Source organism: Lampetra planeri, chromosome 10, assembly GCF_965212315.1.
Source record: "Lampetra planeri chromosome 10, kcLamPlan1.2.h2, whole genome shotgun sequence".
Taxonomy (NCBI): domain Eukaryota; kingdom Metazoa; phylum Chordata; class Hyperoartia; order Petromyzontiformes; family Petromyzontidae; genus Lampetra; species Lampetra planeri.
The window spans coordinates 4,994,953-5,017,013 of NC_136116.1; the positions used below are offsets into that span (position 1 = coordinate 4,994,953).

General features: G+C 40.9%; 1 protein-coding gene across 1 annotated transcript in view; it reads left to right on the forward strand.

Annotated features, from left to right (window-relative positions):
* LOC144720893 (contactin-associated protein-like 2) overlaps positions 1–22,061 on the forward strand; it is a 53,107-nt gene that overhangs the window by 8,694 nt on the left and 22,352 nt on the right. Inside the window, exons 6-8 of the mRNA XM_078598027.1 lie at positions 2,626–2,745; positions 7,740–7,940; positions 16,072–16,228. Coding sequence (XP_078454153.1) covers positions 2,626–2,745; positions 7,740–7,940; positions 16,072–16,228 — 478 coding nt within the window. The remainder of the gene's footprint in view (positions 1–2,625; positions 2,746–7,739; positions 7,941–16,071; positions 16,229–22,061) is intronic.

Genomic DNA, 22,061 nt, shown 5'->3' on the forward strand with positions numbered 1-22,061 from the left:
ATAGAACAGCCACTGGGCAAAACTAACACGTATTTTTTTCTAAATATCAGCCATATTATGTTTATAGTTTGAATGATGAATAAAACATTTTAATTTTTGTATTACCCTTTGTTAAACATGGTTCTTAAGTAGGCACTTATTTTTGAAGGTTAATTTTAATATTCACCTAAAATGTGTACATGATAATAGGCATGCATATCAAGTTTATTTATTATTCCTCAGCTTTAATTAAATTACACCAACATCTTTTTTTTCCCACTCGCGTGCTCTGAATCATTATTGCTGTAAAAGGCTCACAAAAGCCAAGGCACATAAAGGCACAGGAACATTCAACTCATCTGCTTTTGATTAAGGAAAGCCATTGATTTGGAGAAAATTACTGCTCACGTTTCTGTGTTGAATCTCAGTGCAGGACACTGGGAGCACGATAATGCTACCCCCCCCACCACACACACAATCAATGTGGACGAAAATACAGTTTTCACAGGAAATTAACGCTAGAGCAAACGATTTGTTAAATAAATTAACTCTTCATCTGCCGGAAGGAAATGGCTGATTAACGGAGTAGTGTGTCTTTCCCACAGTTGGAGCAGACACGTCTTGCTGTCAACTGTTGGTGTGTCGCACACATTTATTTTATTTATAGTTGTCCACAGTTCACGTAAGCAAATTAAAGCCCAACCTACCTCAAGGGGTACAAAGCGTTGAATGGTAGGGTGCAGTCATAATGTTTTCATCACTTTGTGTGGCCAACATTGAGGCCCCTGACAGAAACTCTGGCAAAGCTTCCTGATGAGTTACAAGTATCCAATCTGCAGACGTGACCCCCACCCCCCACCGGTTGATCTTGCACAAAATTCTGACGTCTGAGCAGGTTATGACCTCAATTCACGTTGTAGAATTACATCTCGGCTCTTATGAGGTATCGTTGCCATCGCCCCCCCCCCCCACTGCGAGGCTCTCACAAAGGATATACGAGGCCTGGACTCACGGTCTTAAGGGTGCTGGTAAAAAGGGGGGCAAAAATGATAACGGCATTAGACCCGGCCGTGTCTCCGTTGATGAAGTGTGAAAACTACACAGCTGGGGATCGCTGCCTCAAGGGCAAGGCTGCGCTAAATAAGGCAGAGTTTCAACTGCGGCTGACAAAATATTTATGCCGACAGTCTAAATGTACAAAAGTGCCGCCAAGCACAAATAATAGACAATAATATTTTACGGGAAAAAATATTGCGTAACTGTTGCACAAATTAGCTTATGCGGAACTGCTGCCTAAAACAATGAATGTTAATTTTGTTTTTTGGCGTACGATACTACAATGTTACTGCTAATGATAAAGTATATTTTTAAATATGTTTTGAATATTTTTATTGGGGGGATGGGAGGGGGGGTAAATGTTACTTGCAATGTAGATAAATAGTACATGCAGCTTTAACATTATCTACATTGCAAATGCAGTCTATCCGAGATATTGTTAATTCTCATGAAATTGAAGGAGGACATAGCTAAAACTCTGCCACTCTAAAAATCTATCTTAAAATGCACATTGCCAAAAAGGCTTGACTTATTTCATGATTTAGTTTTCCTCCTCATTAAAAAGTTATTTGCTTGCACAATACGCTCTGGCAATTTAATTTAAGAGTGGAATGCTTTACGATTTTATTTATTGAGGAATACCAATTTGAGCACATTAGATAAATTATTTTATTTCTTTTCATCTCATTTTGGTCTCATAGACGTAAAGAAAATAATAATAATAAAAATACTTTCGTTTTAATCATTCAGCAGTGTCCGTCAATAAGCCAAGCGTGCGAGAGCAGCAGCACTTGCATTCTATGTACTACTGGTTATGACACAGCACATGCGTTTAACTATGACTCCCTAGAAGCAATCCAGTTATTGTGTAACATATTTGATGTCTCCTCATAGCTGTAAAATGGTCCTCAAAGGAGTAGTTTAACCTTTTTTTCTTGGTTATTAGGTTTTTGTTCTCTTTAGTTAGTTCATGGCTTTTATCAATGTCTCAGTTCCATACAATTTTTTTTTTAATGATGGAAAATACTTCTTATGAAAATGTCTCTTCACTTTAGTATATTCAAGCGTGGTAAAACATTTCACTTATGTCAGTGGACTAATGCAAACCCAAATAGCTTTCTAAAGATTAAGCCAATGTTAAATGAAGTCCTATGAAAAACACTAATGTTGCAGGTCTGTGTATTTGTCTGACAATTAATTCCACACTATTAACATAAAAATGTATTTTGCCGATTCGTAGAACAATTACGGGCATGCCATGATGAGAGATCTACAAATTTCCCCCACCGTTACTTAGCAGTGCTGATATAATCAGATGCTTAAAAAACACAACATCAAATCATGTTCTGTTTAATCATCTAATATAAAACGTTATTGCATAGGGTTTTAACAATTGTGCTGCATAACTGTCCTACGTGAAACTGAAGCGTCCAGCACGCGGACAGAAATGTCGGGCATCATCCTGAACAATCCGGGATACAAACCGAACACCCATCAGAGAGAAATCATTTCAAAATCTTGTCTCCCTCCCCCCTCCTCTCCACTATCCCACCACTTTTTTCCCATTTTTGGTTGTGTTGCAATGACAAGCCATCTACGAGTCATCGTGCGAGGCCTACAAGCACCTGGGTCGAACATCAGGCCGTTACTGGGTTGACCCTGACGGTAGTGGTCCTCTGAGGGCCATGCATGTCTACTGCAATATGACAGGTGGGTGCTGGCAACAGCTTATACTTATTCACGTGGAACTGGGGAAGGAGGATGTGAACCTGCAACATGCCCCCAGGCCCCTGTGCTACATGTCCTGACTGAATGAATGCTGCCCTGTTTCTTAGTAATGAAGCTACAGACACACAGAGAGAGAGAACGGAAGAGAGAGAGAGACAGAGTGCAGGTTAAAGGCAACACCGTTAGGCGAGTTTTTTTTGTTACATTCCAATGCATTTATGAGGCTTTTGAAGTTCTTTATGGTGAGCGAGTAAAATGCGGCTTCTTGTAATAGGTGTGTTTTTTCTGCTGGTCATTCACATGCCGAGGTTAGTGTTTGCGGACGTCGAGGGAAGAAGTGTGCTGGGTGCAATTGTAATTCTCTCCAGAGGGTGAATCATCATCATCAGCAGCCATGTTCTATACACTACTGGATTAAGAGCTCTCCAAGCCGTCGCTACCCCTCACTATCCTTCAGTGTAACAATTTATATAGCACTTGCACATTAGCTGATTTGTGTGGTCTTCTTTCTCTTGAATGCGTTTTGTCCTTCAGCTGTCACTCTCTTGTTAGTCTCAACCACTAAGAGTCATTAGGCTCGTGTAAATTCCCAATTAATGCTGCGTACATGTGCTCCCTAAATAGAAATGTTGCTGTTGAATTGATCAGCCAAGTGAAACCAATTGCTGACTGCACCAATTGTCAGAGGGGCATTTCCCTCAGATGCCCTTTCCCCTACGTTTTCAATACCTACAGCCTAAGACCATTAACTTCATCACTGACCCTTGTCACTTACGGAAATATTTATTTCACAGCCATCTGCCATCAGCAATATAAATGACAGCTTTCACACGCAGAAAAATGACTGACTGAGAACCAATAGTGGGCTTGATGAGCCTCTTCAGTCTTCATGGCTTGCCGCCATCTCACACATTTTTTTTAAATTTCCCACCACCATGATAGAGAGCTGTTGTGATTTTATCAAAGTGTTGGCCCTGTACATCAAACCCGCACAGAGGTCATGCGATATCGCAATAGTGGTGACCTCTGAAAGAACACAATTGCTCTACAGTAATTGGGGTATACTTTTTACAGACCGGCTTCACATCAGGGAAACCTTGCACAAGATCCCTTGCATCATACTGGGTTTTGGCAGCACTATAAAGCAACAGCCAAGGGTATGGTGGCATCCATTATTTGCTCCAAAAAATTAGCGATTGAACACACATACATTTAGGAGGTAGATTTAAATAGTTGTAATATTCACCTGAGAAGGTACGTGTAAAAATACTGCAGCATGACTGCAATGTAGTTTTCAGCATCATCATCAATTGTGGTAAATTCACCACAAGATAAAGCCCTCTCCAATATACCACCATCTCTCACGATCATGCCATATAATATAATCAACCTAGCATTTGAACATGCGCTGATTTCATCGCTCCATATCTGCAGTGGATGTCGTCTTAAATGTGTTCGTTCCATTTTATATACCGTTTATTTTAACGAAATATTTACACCATGTTGCAATTTCCAATGCCATTCAACAGCATATGAGAAATAATGCTGATTCTGGGCTCAGCTCAGGTCACACAGTAGTTGTTCACAAAGTCTTGAAAGGTGGGATATGTTTGACTCGAGTCGACGGATTGTCTTGACATTGTAAAATTGCAAACAGAGCCCTGCAAAATGCATTACAGGGCAACCAATTAGTGCACAATCCCCCCCTCCCCTAACGGTAAAGAGGGCTTCTAGATTTGAAGCTTTCGTGACTGCAAGGATTCATACTCTTAGGTATTTTCGGTAAAGTCACGTAGGTAAAAAATAAAATTAAAAGTTAATAAAAGTAATAATGGAAATAAAATAAAATAACAAATCACGACGTTTCGGAGGCAACACAAGTCTCCGTCATCAGGTGGGACCGTCACAGCTAAAATTGGTAAAGAGGGCTGCTTGGTCAGTTTTGGGGAACCACTGGGTTTCCTCATCTTGCATCTTCAATGTGGCCTGTAGCCGTACCTGCGCTGTCAATCAGCGACGTGGACATGACTTATTACTTGCAGAGCTGCCATGTCAGAGGTGAAATGTTGACACATGAATTGTATCTACTTTACATGTTATTGATACGCAAATGATGAATTGTATCCAAATTTTGCACGCTGATAATTATCATCAAGCAAATGTAAAGTAGATGTAATTAATTAGTTGCGTTTGCATATGTGCATGGATTCTACAATGCTTTCTAACGTACGTTTATCGCTTTAAGTATTTAATTGCCAATGATAACATTATGTTTCAAGCCAAAACAATGGCACGCTTTCGGCCGGCACGTGACTTGCGACGTTGCGATATGACGACACACATAACAACGTCATTGGGGCTCGGTGGCGCAGTGGTTAGCACACTGCATTCTGAATTTGATTGAATTTATGTGGGCCTTTCCCCCTTCAACAACCCGAACTGACCAGTCAGGTGAAGTGTGGTCAAACAACCACGGTAACCGACAAGGCATTGTGAGGCGTTCATCCAGCAGTGGATTGAAAAAAGCGATTCATTTGTCGAAAAAGTACAGTACTGCTGCTTTTTTGGAATTTCAAACTGCTTCCAAATTTTCCACGCCGTGTTTTATGCAATGTAAGGTGACTCATTTGTACTGTCCTGTATGTCACGAAGCAGTTTAACAGAAATCTGTCTCATGAGCTGTTTTTTGACCGAACGGAGACTTTGCAGTCACGCGCTGTAAAAGGCAACTTCAGTGCCATGCGGTTTATCTGCTCCATGCAGACCCCCACTGCTTTATTACATTTCCAAAGTGACAGGCGCCATGAAAAAGCACTGCATTGCCCTAGGGGTGGCAGTTAACTCCCCAAAAGTAATGTGTTGATGGCGCTGTGATATTTTTGCCTGTTGTTCGATAGCAACTTGGAATAACAATTTCTTTTGAACAGACAATAACAATGTGAAATATGTTTAATGATACAGATTTGATTGGCCTGTACATAGATTTGTCATTTTAACTTGTACCAAGGTGAGTTCATTATTATATTTGGATGTAACAAATGTGAATTAGATTTTTTTTTGTAAGTACCCAAGATGTATAATAAGAATATTGTTGCAGCCTTGCTGTTTAGACCAACACAAACACAACGTTATTTTGCATAGGTACCCTGATTGAGTGCATTGGGTTCATTGGCCTTTCTAATAATTGCAAAGCATTTTACCATCAATGAACACGTTCTTAACAGTTACACACCAACATATCCTGAAACATTGTATCACTTTACAAAATCTAATCATGACACCACATCCATGAATAACTTGACAGTGTTTCAAATTAATTTATATTACGAAGAAGACTATGAGCCTGCAGACACGGGGCACGCTGCACATTTCATGGCCACATGAAGAAGCTGCATGCTTTTACAGTTCACTAAGACTGTAGAGAAACATCATTCCCAAGTGGAAGCCACGATTACTTTTATCGGCATAAAATCTGCCGTGCAATGACTGCAGGTAAAAGCGACTCGCTGGATCTTGCTTCTATTGTTTGCTGTTGTAACTTGCTGACCCGCCCATAGTGGACATCTGTGAAAAAAGACCTTCATAGCCCATTGGATTCCTCCAGTCTCAATAAAGATTCAGATTCTCATCGAACCAGACAGGTGTCTCAGCGGTAGAGCTCGCAGCTCGCAATCGAAATGTTTCCAGTTCAATTCCCGGATGAGGGTTGACTCAATGCATAATTTCTCCAGGGTTGTTAAAAAATAGGACCACTTTGTGGGGAAGTCAACAGTGGTTGTCCTATGCAAGCTTCGAGTCCCACTCATCATAGGAATGCGAAACTTCAACCACTGGCTCAGGGCTGTCAATTGGAGATGATCACTGAATCAATGCTCATCTTGAGCAGAAAATCACTTTGACTACCAGCCATCAGCTGGTAGCGACGATGACCCACCCAAGTCCACTTTAACTTTTCTTAACAGTCTATACAATGTCTGTCACTTGTGCATGCTGGTCCGTTGGTGTGGCTGTTTTACATTTAGGCCAGCCTGCATGTTTGCGTACTGAGCTCAATCGCGTTGTTTTATTGGTCTCTCTTTTTTCTACGACTGACAACAGTTGACGTTTACGTGAACACTGCCATTTGACAAAGGGTGTGCGATCTTTCAATGCAATGTAATTTTAATCACGATATAATCTTGATAGAAACTTAAATAAATGAACAAATGCAACAATTAATTCATCACAAAAAAAACCAATTTATTTTCCCAACGGTACGCTTCATAACTCATTAGATAAACTGGAGAGTTTTGTGGATGCAGGCAATGGGATCATTGAAAATAAAAGTTGGATGTGTTTTGAAGAAATAAAGCTTTACAGGACTTTGAGCAGGAATTTCAAGGTGAGGTAAGCAGGAAGTGTGTCTCTCTGTCATCTTTACAAGTAGAACTGCCTATATAAGCCGAATGTAATTATTTTCGACCAGGTCTGATTATAGTAACCTTAACTATTAATAGTAAAAACTAATTATTATCAATACTGTAGAAACGAACGATCCTACATTATTGATTGTTACGATTGCCCTTTGCTTTATGCAGTGTTCAAAACGATTGGAGTGAATTTCAACTGCAGTGCAGGTTTTTGAATTCGACTTTACCACGACCACATTCCCATTAGCTGTCACTGTTTTTTGTTTCCATCATTTTATTCTGATGAGGAAACAGGGCTCTGTGAATGAACGTGGATTCTGACATTGCCAGGGTCCACTCGCTTGTAATGGAGATGCATACCTCAAATGCAATTATCGTCTTTCCGCCGCGATGCCTCTTACTCCTCCGCCCGTTCGTGCCGCTCCAATGAGGTTCAAACTCCGCATACGCTGGGAAAACCACGTGCATCGCGCGAGTATTCCGAGAACCAAACGGGCATCACCGTAGCTCGCACAGACCACGTGCGTTTCCCATTCGTGCCATGCCGCGGTGTTTCCGAGCGTGCAGAGGACAAGGTGTGGACGACGGTGGTTCATAACAACACGGAGCGGACGTGGGTGAGCGGCTCCAGTCCGGAGCGGCCCTTCGTGGCGGCGTTCGCGTACAGCGCGTCGGCGGAGCAGCTCACTGCGCTCATCAGCTCCGCTGAGCACTGCCAGCAGGAGGTCGCCTACTACTGCAAGCGCTCACGTCTGCTCAATGCACCAGGTGGGACAGAGCCACAACACACCCAGACCCGAGCCACGGGCAGGGTTGCCATCTCTGGGATACAAAGGAAACTGGGAACATATTGTGAGAAGAATAATGATTCGCAATACCGGAAGAGGGGGTGAACTGCATGCAAATGCATGGTCTGGAGTGGTGTATTATTAAGAAACTGACAAAAAAACAGGACTTTTGAATGTCCCGGGAACACTTACAGATTCCTCAAGACAACGGGCAGTGCAGCAAACATTTGAATATTTGTCTAAGTGTGTTTTTCAGGGTTGCCACCTGTCAGGTACAAAAACCTGGGACACATCATGGGAACAATATCCCACGATACTAAAAGAGGGGAGAACTGCATGTACATGCATTGTTTTCAGTGGTGTGTTGAATATACGCAATGGAAAAAATCCACCTAAAAAATAGGACGATCCTGGGGAAACCAGGACATATGGTGACCTTAGTCGTGAACAACACGTGCGTCTATCGATCATCTTCTCCATTTATAGGTGCTTTTTTCTAAATTTATTGCTGTGTTTTCACACCTGATGATGATTGTTCGTGTTGCAGTCGAAACGTCGTGAGAATTTTATTGTTTTATATTTTTATTATTTTATTGTTTCCCTTCTACGTGACTTTACCGAAATAACCAAGAATAGAAGAACATAGTTTAGTCCTTATTCAGTGTCTACTCGGTGCATCTTGGCTTGTCTCTTGTATTCATTAAATGGAGCATCTCTTGTCACTGTTCAGCAATAGTCTGCAAGCATTGATGGGCTCCATTTGCCCTGATAGCGTTTCTCCATTGTTGCAATGGCCTGGTGAAATCGCTCGCCATGCTCGTCGCTCACTGCTCCGCAGTTTAGTGGGAAAAAATATAGATGAGAGTGCAAAAAACTTTCTTTAGTGACATGTTGTGTGCCTTGAGGAGGTTTTCAACCAACTCCCTGTAGTTGTCTGCCTTGTTGTTTCTGAGAAAAATTGTTTCCACTAACTGAAAGGCTTCCCATGCTGTCATCTTTTCCTTGCCACGCAGTGCACTGTCAAATGTATCATCTTGCAGAAGTTCACGAATCTGAGGACCAAAAAAGACACCTTCCTTTATCTTAGCTTCACTTAACCTTGGAAATTTTCCACGGAGGTACCTGAAAGCTGCTTGTGTTTTGTCCATGGCTTTGACAAAGTTCTTCATCAGACCCAGCTTGATGTATAAGGGTGGTAACAACATCTTTGTTGATTTAACAAGTGGTGGATACTGAACATTTTTCCTCCCAGGCTCCAATGACTGTCAGAGTGGCCAATCTATCTTGATGTAGTGGGAATCTCTCGCACGACTATCCCATTCGCAGAGAAAATAGCAGTACTTTTTGTATCCAGTCTGCAGACCAAGCAAGAGAGCAACAACCTTCAAATCACCACAAAGCTGTTGGTCATAGTTTATGCACCTCAAAAGTTGTTTCATGTTGTCATAGGTTTCCTTATAAGGACTGCATGACCAACTAGAATTAATGGCAAAATGCACAAGTGTTGCAGCATATGTGTGGGGCCCACATCTTGTCCTGATCTCCAATTTAGCAGCCAAATTAAAGGTGATATGCTTTCTTAACCATAGTGGTTATACTGTGCTTTTGTGATGCAAACGTCACTTCACCACAAACATAGCAGAAGTGATCTGCTTTGTTCACACAAGTTCGAGGCATCTGTGCTGACTTTGGCTTAACAGAAATGTGTCCCTTTGCAAAATCAAAGACTGACAAATAAGAGAGCACGACACTATGACTTATAGAGCTGATATAGGGCAATTTGTTCAGCCTAGTTATGATTGCATCATCCATGACTTCTAGGAATAACATGATGCAATTCATATCATGTATGACACAATACCAGGTTCAGATTGCATCATTCATTGTTTTGCTCAAAAAGCAAGTACTGTCTAAACTCAGTCATAGATTTATTCATAGATCCAGTCAACGATGTATTTTCGTCATTTCTGGTTTCAATTGAGATCACTTCCCTTTAAAACTCACTTATCCTCCGCCAATCAACAATTTTAAGCATCATTTTCATTCTCAGTGACCCAGAATGAGTAAAGTTGGACTACATTTATTTCGGAAGCATTTTGGCTGTAGACCAATGAATCAGTGCAACTATCTGTGAAATGACTTATTTCAATATACACATGTTCTTGCTGTGGATTTCACACCTGATGATGATTGCTTGTGTTGCAGTCGAAACGTCGTGATAATTTTAATTGTTAGAATTTTTTATTATTTTATTATTTCCCTTCTACGTGACTTTACCGAAAGAACCAAGAATATGTTATGCATGGTTAAAAACCGTTGTGCTATACTGTATAGCAACATCATCATTAGCCATAGTCAATATACTGTGGATGAAGGTCTTCTCAAGCCATCACTATATTGTATGGTCATGCAATGCAATAATGCATATAGGTCCTGCGCACAAGATTATCTAATTGTTCCATCTCCATAGCAGACATATACCTGGGACATGTTCCCTACACGCTGTCATTAGTTTTGATCGCCGGTCATCGTCCCTTCTAGCAATGTGTTCTGTCTAAGCCCACTTTGTGTACATTCTCTAATCCATGTGTTCCTCATTAAATGTTTTTCAATGTAACTCGAATCACGCATCTCTCCATGTTTCTCTGCACATTTTCAGCTCTCGTTCCATTTTCCTCGTCAGTGTCCATGTTTCTGATCCCTTGATCGAAACAGGTATTATCCACTGAATAGTCACTGCACATTGTATATAATGTGAAAAATGTCATGCTATGTTTTACAGGAATCTACTTGTAAATTTAGTTTTTCGTCTGCAGTGCTGGGAAACAGCGATGCATATTAGACAAAGCACTTAGGTGCTTTTAAACATCCCCAAAGGCATTTTGATGTTGCCCAACGTCCCTGCGGTTTGAGGCCCACTGTTTTGCCCTGTATCCTGCCGACGCAAGCGAGTTTCTTAATAAACGGTTTCATTCCCTACAATAGCAACGTCTCGGGTCAGAGGGTGTTAGCCAGTGTTCAAATTCTGTTCTGAGAACACAAAAGTTAAATTGGTGCGACACTGCATCATAGGGCCACGTTTTGTGCTGACAAAATAGAAATGCTTTGAAATTTCCGCGCTTGATTCTGTGACCGCCAATTGACAATGACAACTCAGTCCGCTTGCCGGTGGACGAGCGAGCCTTGCGCTGCGAGCTGGACACAATGACAGGTAATTTTCAAGGCCAATGCGCAGAGAGGAGTCAACAGCCCCTAGCTCGTGCGCGTTGTCCACCCCCCATCCTCCTCCTCCTCGCCCGTGATACGTTTCACTTTTGAGTGCGTTATCGTCAAACCGAGCCGTGATGAGAAAATCCGACTTGATGCAGGCGTCACGACGGGAATAGTCACAACAACGAAGACTGGAGTCAAAACACTCGTTATTGATTGGGGGGGGGGGGCATCCGGTGGGGGGGGGGGGGATCGCTTGGCCACAAGAGGCGTCTGCGGATGGGGAAGGGATACGAGATTGGAAAAATTAGCACTCATCACGAACCCGGGCAACACCGGCTGTGAAAAATCGTCGCGTTTATAGCTCTTTGGCGCATTCACACTCAGAGAATTGATTGCAGCACACCTCCACCTCCGCGGGTTTGCGAAATAACGCCGTGTAAATACAACACTTAACGTCGGAGCAAGAATGCATGGTTAAAAATAAAAATGTTGAACAGGAGACAAGTTTAGCACAAAACGAGTGCCTCGTGATGCACACAGTAAACTGTTCAATGATCCGTGGATAATCCTTCACTGTTGCGATTAAAAAAAATCCTCATCCATGCCAGCCTTTTCATTAGCGCAAGCTGCAAACCAATCAATACACTTATATATTTATTTACCATCTCTAGAGAACTTTCAGCTAAACCGTTTTCTGTTTACGATCCTCAGTAGTATGCAAACTAAATCGTGCATTTTGCCAATTGTGGTCTGAGCCAAATTGCATGTTTTTAAGCTCTACACTTTACCCCATTGAACCTTTGCTATGCCAGCATATTTGCCGCTACCTTGGGAGTGGAAGTGCAGGCTTAGAGGCAGCCATTCCCTGGCTAGTTTTAATGTTTATGAAATTGCAACTCATCTTTGCTGATAAATGCAACATCAAACCAGTCACAATGGACAGGTGGCTCAGTACCTGGGTTTGATATCGATTATAAAATATCCCATGATTAAATAGATTTAAGTACAACTTTTTTTTAAATTGTTATGCAACAAATGCCTCTTGAGCAGGACATACGAGAAGGTGTATTACCGAGCATGGATGAGGCACAAGAGGCCCTCAGAAGTAGTTCTGTGTTGTAATTTTCCAGATGCGATTCTCTAATGTGTGACAGTTCGCTGCTTCCTGCGAGACTTTTAGAATGGAAATCTATTCATCTTGTGGCATGACAAAAAAAAGCACAACTCAAAGATAATTGGGGAAACAGAAAAAAATGGTCATACTTCTCTTTGAGAACGTTAAACATTCCGCAGAAATGTTGCTGCATGTCTCTAGAGGTGCAGGATGTTTTCAAACCACAGCTTTTTGTTGCTGAATTGAGTTGCCCTGTAGGAAGATATTCAATACTGTGAATCAATAATACATAAATAGCACTGAACTGCGAGCTGTGCGGTGGTTTTCTAGGGGTCCGATCGGTGAAATAAAGATGGAGCGTTTCTCGTGTTGACCTTCCATTCTTTTATTTGCTCAAATTGGTATTTTCAGAGAGGAAAGGACATGAAGTATTGATGCATAAAATTGATGTTTCAAGGGTCGTCACTTTTGGTGACGTTAACAGGCGACGGGAAGTGATTGGGAGGAGTAAAAATGGAAGATGAGCCACACGACAAGACAATATTTATCTGGGGTCTGAAATGTAAATTATCCTGGCATCCATTACTACTCACAACAATTAAGAGTAAAGTTTGTATTCTTACTGGGTGCATCTACCCTTAAAATAGATGTGCCTAATGCATATTACAGTACCTATTTTCCACATCTGCAGAGGGAGTTTTCAAGTGAACGTCTGGTCTTGAGTATACATTTAAAATAAATTTAAGCAAGAAGGAGATGTGAAAATCTGCACTTATGACGTTATGTGGGGGTCCGCAAGTTTAAAAGCCTTTGGTACAACATTTTTTTTTACAACACTTTGCCAGTTTGAAGCTGCCACTGCTGCCGTACAGATAATATGTTGGCAATGTATCAAAATCGCCTGCGAGCTGCTCACAAGTGGACATTAAAAGGAGGCCATGATATCCTGTGCAAGATAAGACCAATGTACGCCAGTGCCCTGACCAAATTAACTACCTGCAATAAATAGGCAATATCCTTTGCAACAAAACATGGCCTCCTTTCAAACGAGCCACATTCAGCTTAATGGAGCTACCCTCTATAAAGATTTTCAAATAAATCTTTGGCCTTAAGAGTGCTGTTCATTTTACAAGGTCCCTGACGTACGCCTCTTAGAAATTATCGGGCCCCATTACCATTTGGCCGCTTTATTTATGTATTCATTTTATTATTCATTCCTAGCTCCTTTTTATTTCTTCAGTTGCATTTATCTCAAATAATATGCTTGAAATCCCGAAGAAAATGTATGGGTTAAGGTTTGAACTGCGATAACTAATTCAAGGTGACCCACGGGGAGGAGTGCAGTCTGGAGTCCACGCTCGGGCTGCTGATGGCTTCTCATATTACAGGAGGGCGCTGAATGCCTGTGCTTATAATCACCAGATAAATTAATGAGGGTTTTTAAATTTAATGGAAAAATCCTTTGAAAACTGAAACACTTGTAAATCTAATGGGCCAGTGTTTTATCTCCGCCGAAGATTATGCATTAGCGGCCGCCGCAGCAAGAGTGCTTCACATATTGTGTTGATCTCATATTTCACGTAATTATGGCGGTGCTATTGGTAATTAATTACACCATGTGTCATTGGGAAGAATTAACTTGACAGCAGCTCGTATTTTTAATCGTATGCAATTGCAGTTTTACAATCAATCTGCGCGTGAGCCGAAAATGTGTTGTTTTACAAACATTACATAATCAAGGTCTTGCATTACAATAATAAAATTGATTATTAAAAAACGTATAATAGTTATGATGGTAATTATAGCAGCAATAATATAAATGTGATCATTGTGCTGATTGACAATCACCAGCCATGTTCTGTCCACGTCGACATCTGTCACGTTCTTGCAATGCTACAATCCATCCCACTTTTGCCTATCAGCTGGTCTCATCATCATTCCATTTCTTGGGTGGTTGTCATCTCGTGCACGTTCCCTCTATTGGCTATCATTTCCCACACCTGATTAGCACGGTTGGCTATGCACTGTGCGAAAAAAGTTCAACATAGATACCATTGCATCAACTAGTCTAATCTATCTGCTATCATCCCTCCCCGTGATTAATTCTGCCCAAGCTCACTTTATCTTCTCAACAGTCAGTATATCTTGAATTTGTGTTTCTTCGCCAGCTGCTTACCCTGCATACTTTTCAGATTTTGTTCAATGTTCATTGTTCGAGCCCACGTCATAGCAGGTAGTACTCGGTGTTCTTCCTGAGACACATTGGTGTGTTGATTTTCATAATCACATTATTTTATTAAAGCACTTCATCCTGTTCACACCGACTTGTCCAATTTATCATTTTGATCCCAGTCCACCTTCAATTGAACGCTTTGGAATTTTCCAGTTGTGTTTCTCCATCGGTTGTTTTGTTCAGTGTACTTGTAGGCCATGAGTGTATATTCGCTCGTATTTAACTTTCATTCCACTTTCTAGTCTTCTTTGTAAAGTTTCAAAATTTCGATTTAAAGCTTTCGTGACTGCAGGGATTCATCTTTTTGGTTCTTTCGGTAAAGTCACGTAGAAGGGACATAATAAAATAATAAAAAGAAAACATAATAAAATACAATTCTCACGACGTTTCGGCCACAACGCAAGCAGCCGTCCTCAGGTGAAGAACAGGGCTGTCGGAAAGACAGCATCTGAATGAACACCACCAAGCTTGGCAGCGTATATTTAAGCTGGGTTACTGCTAATCCTATATAATACACGAGCATAATATGACTTTGAGACCCCCCCCCCATCACCTACACATTCCACAAGTAGTGACTAATCCCATATCTGCATTTTCCATAAATATGCTAAATTCCTGTTGATATGCAAATCCCTTTGTCAAGGCTCCCTCCTCCTCTAACCCAGCTTAAATATACGCTGCCAAGCTTGTTGGTGTTCATTCAGACGCTGTCTTTCCGACAGCCCTGTTCTTCACCTGAGGACGGCTGCTTGCGTTGTGGCCGAAACGTTGTGAGAATTGTATTTTATTATGTTTTATTTTTATTATGTTATTATTTCCCTTCTACGTGACTTTACCGAAAGAACCAAGAAGAAGTTTCAAAATATTTTCCTGTCCTTTATTTTCATTGTTGTTATCATGACTATTTTGTCAGTGAATCTGAGATGATTAATCCTGTATGTCTTCATCAAATCCAGTTATCAGAAAATATATTCAAGTGTTGCTGTGAATAGCCTTAGTGAGAATGCATTTACTGACTTGACTCCTGTTCAGGTTTGTAATTGTTTTATGCAATCTCAGTGTAATTGTTCCATCTTTAATAAACGGCTTTGATAATTTCAATGTAGATTATGAGGGCCTTGGTATATGAGCGCTTGGATGACGCATATTTTTCCATTATTCATATTATTTTGTAGACAGTCTTTTGTAGACTTAAAGACTATGAACATGCTTTACAGAAGTGGTTTTTAGTTGAGATGTCAAATGCTGACTAATTCAAGTATATTTGTGTACACACAGTATATCGTCATATATATGTCTCCATGCTCCTTTAAGAAATTTATGGTATTCATTTCTATGGGGCCAATGAAGAAAATGCGAATTTTCCTTTATCATGGATCATTGTCTATGTGGGATAACCATGATCATTTTCCCACACATTTGGAAAAACATTTGAGGCCTAGCTGCAATCAACATTGGAGGGATTTTTGACGTGTGGAAAATCGAGATTTATGATGACCATCTCATGGCAGTGAGGGTCCTCTAATTATGATCATGCTCTGCTGCTGTCAGATGGAGAGCCATACACCTGGTGGGTCGGAAGGACCAATGAGAAGCAGCGATACTGGGGAGGATCAATCCCTGGGGTACAAAAGTGTGCCTGCGGAATCACAGAGAACTGCTCAGACCCCAAGTTCCACTGCAACTGCGACACGGACATGGAGCACTGGTGAGTGGTCTCTGAGTTGGATAAGTACAGTACAACGTCGCATATCCGACTATGGGGCGACTGTGGTATAGGCGCATATGTGAAAAGGACAGATGTGTCAACACCGGCAGAAAATGACAGTTACACTGTGGACAAATACCGTACCTGGTGTGGGCAGTTAGTGGGCCAGTATGGATACATGATGGCCAGATAGTGCGACATTGTACTGCACAATAATATCCCACAATAATATCCCAGATTTATTTAGCAACGTTGTTGGGAATGGCACAACTGCAGCCTTTAAAAGCCAAATGTTTACTATGAGTAGCCAATTGTTGTTATGACATAGCATCCTGAATGTTATTTTGGCTTGTTGCATTGTTTTTTAAGGTATTGCTTTTAAAACATTGGTCTTCTACATATTTCTCTTGCTTTCCACTTACCGAAAGAGCATGTCGATAATGATTTTGCATTCCTTGGTGTAAAACAGAATGCTTTATTACCTTTGTGTATCTGCACACCTTCAAATTCATTTGGGTAATGAATGCATTGACTCCAAAAGGTTACAACATATCTATAACAAGGCTCAATGGAATAATGCAATGAGGACTAATGCTCCACAGCTTATTTCATAACAATAATAATGACCCAAGAAAGTGAAATTCATGAAAATACGATGTAGAAAATTAAAGATGAATACCCTTCCTCCCTCTTGATGGAACCAGTCACTGTTGATGGTATATCTTGCATATAAATAAAATGTATTAATTCAACAAAGCAAGCATGCTCCATCTCCATGTTGAGTCAAACATGGTTAACAATAACGGGAAGAAGGAAACTTTAGACCAGATATTTCGTTAGTGTGCTTGGTGTTGTTAAAGACCCCTCGATAATAATTTCAAGTAGTGGGTGATCTCACAATGTAGTGTTTGTGAAGCGAACCAGAACACAATTCACAACATTTGAACAAAGCTGAACGGGACTCATGTTGAAAATGTCCAAATAAACATAACATAAAAATGTAAACTAGCATCACGCACATCCTTTGAACAACACCCTCCACCTGTCCTTCCCTCCAGCCAGCAAAACTTTTTGTAACATAATATATAGTATGATAAAAATCCAACAATCATGACAAGATTTTTCTCATGTATTATTTCAGTCAACCTTTTCTCTAATTATGATAATCGTTTCCACTTGTAACACGCACAGTATTCTGCCACTCTTGTAGAGAGAGAACAACTCAAAGGCACACGCAACCACAGACAAGTAGGAAGGCAGCCATGCAAGGAGCCGGTGACAATAATTGCCCAATGTCTGCGGTCCTCTATTTGTTCAGGTTTTATAAAAAAAAAAGTGTTTACTCTTGTTAATTAAAAGCATTGTAAATGGAAAGTTTAGAGAAAAAAAATCTAACAAAAAATAAGCAGTAACTAAATTATAACTATATTTCCCCAAAAAGTGTTTCGTTCATTGTATGCCACGATACGTACACTTTTCCATGCGCTCCTGAAAATTGAGCTCGCTTACACCGGCGTCGTGTCATAATTAAATTTCATCCCAGTTTTCGTTGAACTGCAGGTGAATAGGTTAAGGTGTAGCATTGATGTGCTTTGCCCAGGGGATTATCATCATTAACCTTCTGCATAAAGATCTCCCTTCGCAGCTTGCAAACTAAGGTCATGGAAGTGAAATCTGAATTATAATTACTCCTGGTATCGGTACACTGCTTGTTTGGAGGTAATGTATATGACAACCTGCATATCATTTTTCCAATGCACCGAATCTAAGCAAGTATTAAAAATAGCACGAACATTTGTTTGGTGATTTAATAATTGATGAATAATTATAATCTGTTATGCCTATTGTGTGCAATTTTTTAAAATATTTTTCGTGCAATGTTCAGACATTGTGTCCGCAAGTCTTTGTAAAAATAGCAGAATGTATTTTTATTTCTGCATTATTCTTTAATCGGTATATTATACATAGCATATTAATGGTAATTTTAGCAGACGGTGTTTGTGTCAGTGTTAGTTCGAAGTCATTCAGTGTTTAGATAATCATACCTTTCAAATGAAAGTACAGGATTTGCACTTTTTGTTCCAGCTGCTGAAACATATTTAGTCTGTGGGAAATGGATTATGGATTATTTTCTTGGTTTGTTTAATGCGTTTGAATAGTATATATTTTTTTATAACACTTTAAAGGGCACCTTGAGTTTTTGATATGCATTCTATATATATAACGTTATCTGAGAGTTGTATGATAGACACATATATATACTGCCTCGTACCCATAATTTTTCAGACACAAGACTTGTGGTTGAATATATTTTTGTTAAATTTTTTTACGTGTTTTTCTTTTGATATTTTAATTGAGTATTTCTGGATATTTTCTGCAACGGTTTAATTAAAAGTGTCTACATAAATGTGGGAGCCATGCCTTGTGCTGTCAGGTTAAAGACATTATTAATGGAAGCGTGCTAGTGACAGTAAATCAACTGAAGTGGTCGCTCCGTTGCGAACGCCAAATTAATAAGCCTTTCATCTGACCTTCGGTTCATGAGTCTGACCCTCATTTGATGCAACTAACCTTCCGACCTGCGAATAATAGGTGAATAAGAAATACTCATGTGAAATTCAATTATTTTTCTTTTGTTAATGTAAAAAGAGAAAGCGATTGGGAGCACAATGCGCATGCTCATTCAGCCCACACGAGTAATACAACCATCGTCTATCTACACTGACCTGTCCTACATGCCAGGAACAAAGAGTTGGCATCCATCCAATAACGCAGGAGTCAGAGCTGTAAATTGTATTATTTTGGCGCAAAACCACTGCGCAGATCTTAAACTAATGAAACGTGCATTGCTGCAGTCAGATGGCAATTACTTGATAAGCATGAGACTGCTTCACTTTATATCGAGTAGAAGCCACTTATCTGTGCCTGTTACAAAGTTATTGTCTACTAAAACCATACACGAATGCTCTATATCTGAATATGGGTTGCAAGTGATACTCAAAAGCATATATTTACCAGGGTGACATTTTACTATACCTTACCTGTGAAAAACAATGCCGCTTCATTATGTAGATTTTTTTGCTGAACAATTGGATGATTACCACAAAGCAACGCGGATTTGTTCTTAAAGAGTGCAGGTGTAATGTAGCTCTCAGAAACACCGTCTTGTTCAGTTACATGTATATTTAGTATGAATAAAGTCTGCCGACTCACTGATAACTTAACGAATAACCGCGATAGACTATATACACTTGGGTAACTTAGGTAGCTCTATTCTGAGACAACATAACTCTAGCGTTCCAAAACTACAAGGTGCCCACTCCAGGATGATGAAGACGACCCGCTTAAAGGTGACGACAGCGACGGCAGTTCTCCCACAACAGCAGCCCAGAGTCCTGGTTCACGCCGGCTTTTATCCCCCTCACGACCCAGCCACGCCCCTATTCTCGAACCCTCTCTCACCGCACCTGGCCCTGTCCGTCTCTGCCCTTATTACAATTCACGACCGTTAGGTCCCTCACGCGACCCTGTCAAATCTTGTCGCATCAATCATTATTAGCGACCACTTAGGTCCCACCGTACCCTAACGTGACCCCTGTCTGTTGCCGTTACGTTAATTAGTAACCATGGCCATGAGGAACCGTCCTGTCCCTACATCACCCCCGTACTGTCCTTACACAGGGAGAGCTCAGCTCGAAAACAACAGCCAGCAACCTTCAGTGGAGATCAATGTGTGCAGTCCTACATAATTAAAAGGGTACTTTACTAAAGACTTTGATGAAAGTCTTTTGCCAGCTGAAAAGTAAATTTAAGAGTCCAAAATATTTGTTATTGTGATGTCCGTACCACTCGTATGTCTATTCCCCCCCCCCCCCCCGTGCATTCGTATCTGTTGGAACATCGGTGCAAATTGAATGTTATATTATAGAGGGAGGAACATGACTTGTGGCCTCCTGCTGATATTTTAAAGTAGGGGCATTGGTTAGCAGCTCTGGTGTATGCACGTGAGTGTTTGATATAGCCGCCTCTGCGATGGGTCAACACTGCGCCATGTAAAATACGTGCTGCTCCCGCCGAGTTAATGACTTCGATCAGAGACTCCCCTGTCAAGAGTGTCGTGTTAAGGGGGGGAGAGATCGTGTTGCTTCTTTGTCAGGATGGGAAAAAAAGGCTTAATTCTCCCCAGACCGGCAAGGAAGAAATAACGTTGCTGTAACATCTTAGCCCACAACTGTTGTTACAGCAGGGACTGACTGCAAGGCAATGCTAAGTCGCACGTGCGCGCGCGTGCGTCTGCGGGTGCGTGCACGTGTACGTCATTTTGTATGGTGGATGTGCACCGCATTCGCGATCAGCATTTGTTTAACAATTTATCTTCATCGAAAACTTGTTAAATTCATTCATAATCAACGTTTTTGGGTTTAGATCGCGTTATTTATAAATGTGTCGACACATTTAGAAATAACGCGATCTAAACCCAAAAACGTTGATTATGAATGAATTTAACAAGTTTTCGATGAAGATAAATTGTAACGTTGCTGTAACATCTTAGCCCACAACTGTTGTTACAGCAGGGACTGACTGCAAGGCAATGCTAAGTCGCACGTGCGCGCGCGTGCGTCTGCGGGTGCGTGCACGTGTACGTCATTTTGTATGGTGGATGTGCACCGCATTCGCGATCAGCATTTGTTTAACAATTTATCTTCATCGAAAACTTGTTAAATTCATTCATAATCAACGTTTTTGGGTTTAGATCGCGTTATTTATAAATGTGTCGACACATTTAGAAATAACGCGATCTAAACCCAAAAACGTTGATTATGAATAATATTGGTCGCGAAAGCCTACGTGTTAAACTTGTTAAATGAACACTGAAGAATGAGAATTCGTGTAGTTTATACGTTTCTTATAAATGCGGTGTTTTTAATTTACAACGATTTATGTATGTTGAACTTCTTTCACACTGTACATAGCCAACCGTGCTAATTGGCGGTGCGGGGAAAGAACAACAAACTAAATACAAAAAGCAGTTTTAAATAAATGAGTTTTCAAGCATCCAAACGGCCGCAGAAGTGCATCCGAAAGCACGCGATGCAGTGGCCGTCTTTGTTCGATGGCTAGCCAAAATCCGCTGCGGTGATGACCGAAGGTTTTATATATATTTATGTATTTCCCTTGTAGAGTCCAGAAAAATAAGTATGTACATTTGAAATGTGCCATATTTCTCACATTCAGTCAAATGAATGTCATTTTAATGGGCACTTGCAAAATAAATTCTCAAAAACATATCTGACGCAACAAAATATTTGTTTATTTTAAAAAGGCTTCAGTTCTGAAAGTGAAAACATTCAATATTCATTGTTAGCTTGAGCCCCACTGTCCATGTGTGCACGCAGACAATGAGATGAACAGTTGAACAGATTATTTGTGCACTGTCCGTGATATCAGTGGTACGAATGGGCATAGTTGGCAACAACTTCCATTTTTTCCACTAACGGCGCTTGTGTCAGACTATGTGCACCTTAAGTCTACATGAAGTGTCGAAGGCTCGCTGGCAGGAGGTCACCGGACAGACTCGGGTGCCACGTGTTGACTTACTGAGATGGCTGGCAGATGCACCACCTCTGCCTCCTACTATTCCAACTTGCTGTGTTTTAGCTGCCCCGCAATCTGCTTGTTTTGTGAGCGTGAACAACCCTTCGCCCTGGCCTATTAATGGTATCACAGTCCTTGACCAGGTCATGTCATTGTTGGCACATGCACACACACGCACGCGTGCATGCACGGAGAGGTGACCTGCTTACAGCTGCAGACAATGGGAAAGTGCGCTGGC